At 49.4% G+C, this 9,105-nt stretch overlaps 2 protein-coding genes across 6 annotated transcripts in view; both read right to left on the bottom strand.

Annotated features, from left to right (window-relative positions):
• LOC119294672 (uncharacterized tRNA/rRNA methyltransferase YsgA) overlaps positions 1–772 on the bottom strand; it is a 4,433-nt gene extending 3,661 nt beyond the window's left edge. For all 4 annotated transcript variants that reach the window (XM_037572908.1, XM_037572905.1, XM_037572907.1 and 1 more), the window contains exons 1-2: positions 443–772; positions 66–348 (exon numbers count right to left, since the gene is read on the bottom strand). In XM_037572908.1, coding sequence (XP_037428805.1) covers positions 66–348; positions 443–711 — 552 coding nt within the window. In that variant the 5' untranslated portion in view covers positions 712–772. The remainder of the gene's footprint in view (positions 1–65; positions 349–442) is intronic.
• A 1,892-nt stretch (positions 773–2,664) lies between these two features.
• LOC119294671 (protein tesmin/TSO1-like CXC 2) lies at positions 2,665–8,206 on the bottom strand. 2 transcript variants are annotated; one of them, XM_037572903.1, is made up of 11 exons: positions 7,987–8,206; positions 6,552–6,724; positions 5,685–6,423; positions 5,096–5,535; positions 4,926–4,997; positions 4,550–4,730; positions 4,366–4,461; positions 4,203–4,269; positions 3,553–3,715; positions 3,076–3,470; positions 2,665–2,976 (listed from the first exon to the last, which is right to left on the bottom strand). In XM_037572903.1, exons 1-11 carry the CDS (start codon positions 8,035–8,037, stop codon positions 2,966–2,968), a joined length of 2,388 nt encoding a protein of 795 aa, XP_037428800.1. In that variant the 5' UTR covers positions 8,038–8,206; the 3' UTR covers positions 2,665–2,965. The 2 variants fall into 2 exon arrangements, with proteins under 2 accessions (XP_037428800.1, XP_037428801.1); XM_037572904.1 differs by having other exon boundaries at positions 3,076–3,452; positions 7,987–8,204.
• Positions 8,207–9,105: the final 899 nt, after the last annotated feature.

Raw genomic sequence — 9,105 nt, 5'->3', positions numbered from 1 at the left:
TCCCCCATTTTCTGCACAAAAAGACTGCTACTGAACAATGGTGGGGTGTCGCTCATCGTCTTCACCTGAATCCCATCAAGGACCAGGATCCTCTTTGGAGACTGGAACGCCGCATCAAGACCAGCTCCACCCTCCTCATCACCGAGGTCACAGAAATGCTTGGGCATGTGCATGACAGCAATCGCCTCGGTTGAATCAACCGACCGCATCCCGGAGATCCTCTTCATCACAGTGGCGCTGACATACACAACATTGCCACCAGAGAGCTCATGCAGTTCACCCGGGACCTCTGCGCCGTCCAAGAGGAGCAAGCAATCGATGGCGGCGAGCCCAAGCCTGCAGATCTCCCTGCGGCGAGCGAGCAACACGGAGGAGGAGCAGAGTGTAAGAAATGGAAGGGCGCTGGAAAGGATCGGAGCGACGGGGCGGGGGAGAAGGGTACAGGACGGGGGCGAGGCCGACGAGGACGAGGCGGCGGCAGGACCGTCGGTAGGCGGCCGAGTCCCGGAGCTTCACGCAGTGCTTCACCATGGGGTTCGCCACGCTCGCCACCTGCTTGCGCCTTTGCCCGACCCGGAGAGAAGGCGGCTTGGACGCGGCCGTCGCGGCGGCACCGGGAGCGGCGAGGCGGCGACGGCGGAAGGCGCGCGCCGAAAGCGCCGGGGAGTTGAACGCCGACGGCGATGGCGGCGGGGCGCGCGCCAGTAGCATCCCGGCGGCCAACGGTGGCGTGGTATCGCTCGCTCTGCCAACTTCGCCTCGGGGGTTCAAAAGCACGCCTTATCTACTTTGCGCTCAACGTGTCAATTTCTTTTTCCTCTTGCCAAAAATATAGAGATAAATACACCCACGGTCACTATAATTGCGTTGAAAGCACGATGCGGTCATCCAACTTTGAAATACACTCGTTACGGTCACTGAATATGACGGGACGTGAAAATACGGTTACTGTAGCGCGTATGCGGTGCGTACACGCAGTTTGACCATGTGTTGACCGCTCGTTGGGGACAGGTGGCGAACTGTGGAGGCGCGGATGTGGAAATAAGCAAAAAAGTCCTCGGGCGACGCCGCATCCCCCATTCATCCCTCCATCACTCCACCTGCCCGTTCGTCTTCGTCGATAGAGAAAGGGGGAGTTGCATAGGCGACGCCGCCTCGGCGATCATCGGAAGGTTGGGGAGGCGACAGCCAGATTTTGTGCATGGTTGAGGAGGTGCCGCCGCCGCGCGCCTTCGCCACCTGTGGGAGGCGGCGTCGATGTCCCATGTTCGTCGTGCAGAAGGGGCGGCGGCCCCCTTGTACAGTAAATCCCCTAATCTGAAGAATCCTTCCCTTTTTTTGCCGTTTTGATGTTCAAAAATCCTTCTTTTCGCCCGGCATTGCCCTACTAGATGTGTTGTAGTTGGTAGATAGGCCGAATTCTGCTAGGGTTTTCGCATGGGATTTGGGGTACCCGCGTCCTACTACACTAGAGTCGTTTCCAGCGTCGCTCATCTCGGCCTACTCTCTGTCGTCCTCCTATTGCACTGATGCTGCAATGGCGCGCACACTGCAGTTCGCCGTGCCGCCGACGGGGTCGATCATCTTGGCCTCCTTTATCTCGCCCTACTACACTGGAGTCGTTTCCAGCGTCGACCATCTCGGCCTCCTCTCTCGTCCACTACACTGACGATACCATGGCGCGAGCACTGCATTCTCCTCCTCTGTCGACTGTCTTTGCGCGAGCACCGCAACTAGTTCGCCGACGGGGTCGCTCGCCCACGACTCCATGCCCATCATGTCGAACACAACGCCGCAACCACTATCTATCGCAGTCGTCATGGTCCGGCGCACACTGCATTTCTTCTCCCCCTTTCTCTGCTAGTTCTTAACCTTGTGCGCTAAGTGCAAGTTTTAGCTCTTAATCATACCCCATGCGGGCAACCAAAACAGCGTGTAGTTGTATGCGCCGAGACAATACAAGCAACCAAACAACATGCCAAAGTTGATCCCCTAATGCAAGAAGTCCATATGCAGGCAACCAAACAACTTGCAGATGTTGCATATGAGGCTGTTTTTTCAGAGCCAGGTTGGGTTGAGATGTGTATGCAACGCAACTACTATTCACTACTGCAACCAAACACGCCCATAGAGACCATCTTGTACCCAGATGATGGTGGCACCACACATAATATTATTATTACACAAAGATCATAGCGGTTAAGTTATTATTTCCAGCATTCTTTTCAGAAGAGCAATGCAATGCACAGGCACTGTCTGTTATTTCTAAGCAACGGCCCACAACGTCCGTGTGAAACAACATAATCTACACCCCAAATGTTTGCACAAAAAGCAGCAGCAGCAGCAGCAATGATAATGATGATACCAGAAGCATTGAGCACCAGTACAGCAGCAATGATCACCTCACCATGCTAAGCATAAATTAACCGCTGCTTTCTCCCTCGTTTAGTTTAGTCCTCCCCAAGCGGGAACGCCAAATTAAAGCGCAAAAGCCCACTCCTTTGGAGACTGCACTGCACTGTCTGTCCCCTCCCCGTCTCTTGATTACTCCACCGCCCGATGTCCTTTTTTGCCGTCTGCATATCCATCACTGCTACTGTACCACTACTGCCTGCCCATTCCTTTCAAGCAAATTTGTGACCTCGCATGGTTTCTCAAGAAAAACTTGGGACTGAATTGCATGAGCTAAACCCCCTGACTAATCAGGGGTGACTTATGTAGTATTAATAGAATTTCACGACGACGACGACGACGACGACGACTTCGTAACATCTTACATACAGAATATTCACTCGCTACATATGTTACAAATACAAACTACCTGAGTTCTAACATGACATGACATGACATTCTCTTGCGGTACCTTGAGCCTTGCCGCGGAGTTCATATGCGAGGTACCGTACCATCATCGGACTACAAGTCGTACTCCGGTCGCGGATAATCAATCCGCTGCCCAGCCCGGCTTCTAAGACGGACCTGGTTCCAAGGACAAAGGCACAGATAAGCTTCTGCAACAACTGATATGATATACAAATCAAAAACTCATATCATGTCTGCATAATGAATAAGCCTGACCTAGAGCAAGAGCTGTTGCGCTGTCAGAGCTGCATGTTGCGGACCCGCCGTTCGCGTCTCCGGCCAGTGACGGAAACGAGGGGATGGATTTCAGTATCAGCTTCCGCCCTCCTTTTCGGCTTGGTGAAACGCCGAGCGCATTATGCGGCGGTGACACTCTTTTTCCGTTAGGGGAGCACGTCTTCACGATGCCAGGAGAAGAAGGCTCCCTCAGAATACCAGGCATTTCCTCGATGAACACGCTGTCACCGGCCTTCGAGGTCTTGCGAGACTGAACTGTTTCAGAGGCTTTTGAGGGCCGGGAGGAACTCCCGCTGCGGGCTTTGCATGGTCTAGGTGGCTTTGCATTTGAGAAGTTTGGCTGTTTGAGCAAACAACTGGAAAACATTGTACAGCTATTAATAGAACTTGTTAAATGCAGCTATTTTTGAACTTGTTCGAATAGTCCACATATTAGGCTAAAATGTACCAACAAACCTGGAAACATCCAGAGGTGGTGTTATTGGGACGACAAGCTCAACCAGTTTGTGATCTTCACTGTGTACATTAGCCTTTTGTTGGTCATTTTCCTTCTCTTGTTCACGATTTTCGGTCTGATCGCCTTCTTGCTTCATTTCTTCATTCTCAGCTGATACGGCAACTGACAACAGAATATAAATATCAGACTGAAGTAGAAACGGCAAAAACCAGGGTAGCTGTGTTCACTTGATCATTTCAGACACTAAGTTGGGCACATTAGGCACTCCATAATCTATATCCTAGATACCTCTAAAGTCTGAATGAAAACAGACATGTAGCACTGTCATGCATAAAAAATGTTGATCATTCAGAGTGAAACTGTATTAGAAGACGATGTGTGTCATTAAAAACCTAAAGTAGCATGGCATGGTACCCTGAAATTTCATGACTAAGAGTTAAAACACTGGTTCATGCGAATAAGAATTGGTTACTTATAACCAGGATAATTCGGTACTTTTATGGATCTTCAGTGCAAAGATATGTAAGGTGCTACGACACAAGTTATCAATACATAAAAAAATGCAACATATTGTGCTTGTTTCTAGAAAAATGATTTGCATGTCTGTAAAGTAGCATGGCTGGACAGATTACAATAGCAGAACACTCACCATCTCTAGTGCCAAAAGTGTTTTTGCAGGTTTCGCATCTGCAGTTGTTGGAGCAACCAACACCTCCCTTTTATTAAATCAAACAGTTCAAGCATAAGTAACAAACCAGAAGTATAATTCCAAATGAAGTCACCAGTATCAGTTTCCAAAGCAATTATAATACCTGATAGCATTCACAGTACTTCTTGAGACAGCTTGACTTCTTGCAATTGCATCCTCTCTTATGACGAGCAGAAGCAGGAGTGTTTTTAGGATCTTCCTGCAATTCATTACAGGATTTCAGCATCACATAATAGGGTATAATGACCAACAGAAGTAGATATGAGTTTATTAATAAAATTACCCACCTGAGTCTCCTGACCAGCCTCAGACATGCGGATCACTTTTGGAGCAAATGCCAGCGGATTCCGGAATTCTATCTGCTTTCGGGTGGAGAGAACAATTTCCTCATGTATAGGCTTGTTAAGACATCCTTGACATGAACAAGGTTCAGAACAGTACACGCCAGCAGCAAAGCACTCACAATAACTGCACATGGCAACATTGCACACAGATTATCAAAGGCGTACAACATAGATTCAATTGACTGTACACATACTAAAATGTGCAGTATAACTGTATAAGTAAATAGGGTGGTGGCATAAATTTCCATGGCCAAGAATTTTAAGAAGAGGGTTCCTCTGATTAGGTTGAAAAGATCTCAACTATGGAAAACTGACTCACAGTTTCAAGCACTTTGACTTTTTACAGCTGCAACGCTTGCATGAATCATCGTCGCCATTATCTGATTTACGCCTGCTCTTCAACGTAAAGATGTCAGGTAACTGGATTATAATGAAACACAGAAATCAAAGAGGCTATCACTACCAAAGTAATCAGAACTAGAAACAAACCTCTTCTTTGGGGGGCTGCTGCTTTGACTTGAATTATGATCATTTCCAAGAAAACCTCCAACTGAGCAATCATCATTATCCATCTGAAGGTCTAACGAACCACTGCCTGAATGGACAAAATTTCCTCCAGCAGACAGCAAGTTCCCATGCACGTCCTGTTCAGTTTTCAGTGATGGAACCAAGGCAGTAGCCAAAGGATCCTGACAGGCCATTTTGTCTTTTGATGTTAAGGCAAGAGCATTCAAATGAAGACCAATACCACGGAATACGTGTGGTGATGGAGTTTTTCCTGGATTTCTGTGATTTTGTGCAGAACTTTTGCCTTTGGATGTTGAGAAGGACAAATCCCCAACATATTCTTTCTGCACAGTCCTATGTGAATACCCAGATGCCTCAAAAACAAGGCAGCGTCTTCGAACTCCTCGTTGTTGGGTCTCAACCTAAACATGCCAGCAGGAAGAAAAAATAATTAGAGAATATTATGATGGAATATTTAGCCATAATACCATATTGAATTCATACTCCAGAGTCCAGACAGTTGCTCTAAAAGTCTGAACTTATGGAGAGAGGCGGGCAATAATGTCAGTACCTTGCAGCCTAATGGAATACATGCATTCTCTTCATTAATATTATCCTGTATTTCTTCACTTAAGATTGTTTTTTTATCTTCCGGAAAGAGCTGGCCATTTTCTGTCTTATCTTCTCCCACTACCATCTCATGATAGTATGCTTGACTGGATGTAGTGGGGTGTGTTCTATCAGGGATGTCAGCACCTCCTGCAAGTTTTGATAGCAAATATCCACAAGATTCTGCATTATTAACTGCCAGCTGAACTCCTGTGTGATGTTGGTCCATTGATGAGTCAAAGGCCAAAAGTTCGCCCGAAGTGACAGAAACTAAGTCCTCCCATTCACATCCCATAACTTCATTATTTTCTTTTGCAGGCTGGCAACCATCCTGGGGCTGCATGTCACTGGAAAACAAACATTTCCTTTTCTCCACAGTATTATTAGTGGCTTGGACCGCTTCTAATTTCGGACATTTGTCCTGTTTAAGATCCGATCTAACACTAACACCGTGGCAAGGCGCTGTGTTGTGATCCGGACTGCCAGAATCGAATCGACCAGGTTGAGGCAAATCATTAGGCTCTTTGGGAGGATCAACAATGCCTTCATTTACTGAGCAGGTAATCATCGTGTGGCTCTCTCGAGTTATGGTGCTAGTGCAGGCGAACAATCTAACGGCCGTTGAAGAAGTGGGTGACTTGTTTTTATCAGTGCCGTCCTCCATGCTAATCTCGTTTTCAGTGTAGTCACCAAAAGAGCTCCTGAAAAGAATAGGTGCCAGCATGAGCATCAGGATTGGCTCCAAAAGTAAAAATGTTTTCATTTTCACTCGGTAAGTATCTATCCACAAGTGCGTGAAAGAAGGAAAAGATGGCACGAGCGAGCCTACTTGGAGAGCTTTGATCCCTCCTTGTGCGCGTTGTGATGCGGGGACGTGAAGATTGAGGAAACGGAGGCGGCGTTGAGCGACTGATGGTACGCTTGGAGGCCGTTCCCGGAGTAGGCGGACTTGAGAGGCTCGATCGGAGACAAGCTGTCGATGAAGCCGAAAAGCGGCGAGTCCTGCATTCGGAAAAGCAAGAGGTCAGGGGTTGCAGAGCAGTAGGATCAGGACACAATATATTGGAACAGTGAAAATTAGTAACAACCATTCAACAACAGCAAAACAAGTGCACCCAACTTGTTTGCAATTAGAGTACTTTTTTACCAAACAAAATGATAGGTAGTCCATCTTGCCTATTTGCTACTCCCTCCGTTCCAAAATAGACGACCCAACTTTGTACTCCGTTCGGAATTACTCGTCCAAGAAATGAATGTATCTAGATGTATTTTAGTTGTAGATACATCTATTTTTGTGACAAGTAATTCCGAACGGAGGGAGTATGAATGAAAGTCGTATTTTCTGACAAGAAAGAGGTAAATCCTCCATCCAGCTTGTGGGTGCACGACAACACCATGAGTGCAGACATTAGCACCCAAAAAAAGCCACCCGCAGGAACCACAAGTCGAACCTTGAAGCGAAATGGATCTGACGGAGGGTACACATGCATTTCAGGAGCAGAGACCACACTGCAAGTCAAGCCTAGATGAATGGGTAGATCTGGAGCGAACCGCACGCGCATTCTGACTGCGCAAATGTCACACCATGACATTCTAGATAAAAAGGGCGACACTGTGGCCGTGAGAGGCATGTGCTGCTGTGTAGTGCTAGTACTGAACTCTGAGCCTATCTGAAACTTCTCTGCGGCTCTCCCCCATCTTGTTCCTCTCTCTCTCCAGGCTTCCTGCACGAACCGGATCCCGCGGCTTCCGAGTCCAAGGTTCGTTGGTTAAAGCAGAACCGCGGGGCTCCGAGATAACCGCCGGATGGATTTCCCCAACCCAACCTCCGGGGCGAAGATGGCTCTGACGACCCCCGGCAGCGCCAAGGACACGAAGTGCAAGAAATCAACCGCGGCGACAGACACGAGCCCCGGCGATTTGGCCCGCCGGCGGAACCGGTCGGCCAATTGGGCGGAGGAAAGGGCTTCCCGCGGCCGGCCGGAGGGGAATCCGGCGTCTAAACCGCCGGAGCCGAAGCAGGAGGGGCGAGAAATCAGCCAACCAGCCAACCGTCGACGCGTTCCCCCCGCAAGAAAGAAAGCAACAAATTGAAGAAAAATCCGCCCGGCGACGCCCCTCGCTCGCGGCGGCCGGATCCCGTTCCCCGCCGCGGAGCAGAGGGAACGCGACGGCGCGGCAGAGGCGGCGGCGACTCGTAGAAACAAGACAAAATCCCCCGGAACAGAGTAAACGGAATTGGGGAAGGGAGGGGGCGGCGTCACCTCCGCCCTGGCCGCCGCCGCCGGGGCCGCCGCGCGGTCGGGCGTGTCCATCAGCCTCCGCCCCGAAGAAGCTCCCTCTTCCAGCAGCCTCGCCCGTCGTCGTCGTCGTCGTCGTCGTCGTCTCTGCCTCTTTCTGTCCCTCTCTGTCTGGGGCCCTTGCGTTGGAAGGAGTAGTATACGGGGAGGGGGATCGATGCGATGCGGCGATGAACGAAACTGCTTCACAGACGACTCTTCCCGCACGACCTCCGAACGATGCTGCCTCCCCAACTGCGCTCCTGCATGCACTCTTGCTGCTTGCGCTGCCACGTACGAATCGTGCGGGCATCGGCCGCGCATTCGTCGTGTGTATAGCAGCGCTCGGCGATGAATTTGAGAGGCGCGAGGGCGGGAAGGCCGCCTCTTTTGGGGCTATCCCTCCGCTTTTCTTTTTTCTTTTTTCTTTTTTCTTTCTCGGCCGCAGGCCGGCCCGGTGTCCTGTTGCGCCTGATCCGATCCACTAGACCGGGCGCACAGTACTCCGGAGTAAAGGAATTTAAAAGGAAGCGAAGGCCGCGTGACCAGCAGGCGGAGACAGGTGGCGCCCCAGCATCAATATACGTATACTAGTACCTAGTACAATACTTACTACTACGTACTATCTCCGTCCGGAAATACTTGTCATTAAAATAGATGAAAAAAGATGTATTTAGAACTAAAATACGTCTAGATACATCCCCTTTTATCCATTTTGATGACAAGTATTTTCGGACGGAGGGAAGGAAGTACTTACTAATCACCGCAGCTAATTAAATACTGTGTACTACTAGCATGTCCTGATCTATTTGTCGGAGTACGACTTTGCATTTACGACCCAGGCCCTCTATATCCAGATGTGTACACACGTCCAGCAACCGGCTCGTGTTCGGTCCATCGGGGCACCGTGGCTGGATCCGGTGACGGCGACGACGGCACTTGAATGTTGTCACTCCTTTCTTGAAGGCGTTGCTGTTGAAGAAATCTGGTCGTTCATGTGGTGTCATGAGATGTTCGGCGCGGATATGGATATTCTGTAGTTTGCCGATCGAAGATCGAATTGCTTTGGGTTTTTCTTTTTTTTTCCCGACTTTGCTATTTGTC

This window comes from Triticum dicoccoides, chromosome 4B (genome assembly GCF_002162155.2).
Source record: "Triticum dicoccoides isolate Atlit2015 ecotype Zavitan chromosome 4B, WEW_v2.0, whole genome shotgun sequence".
Taxonomy (NCBI): Eukaryota; Viridiplantae; Streptophyta; class Magnoliopsida; order Poales; family Poaceae; genus Triticum; species Triticum dicoccoides.
This window is presented reverse-complemented; position numbering and strand designations above follow the sequence as displayed.

What these genes read in the sequence shown, in the direction of transcription:
- LOC119294671 (XM_037572903.1), bottom strand. Translation starts at nt 8,037, where the DNA reads ATGGACACGCCCGACCGCGCGGCGGCCCCGGCGGCGGCGGCCAGGGCG. An exon ending in CGGCGGCGGCCAGGGCGGAG is followed by an intron (nt 6,725 to 7,986) that starts GTGACGCCGCCC and finishes TTCCGAATGCAG; the next exon opens with GACTCGCCGCTTTTCGGCTT. An exon ending in AGTACTGTGAATGCTATCAG is followed by an intron (nt 4,270 to 4,365) that starts GTATTATAATTG and finishes ATTTAATAAAAG; the next exon opens with GGAGGTGTTGGTTGCTCCAA.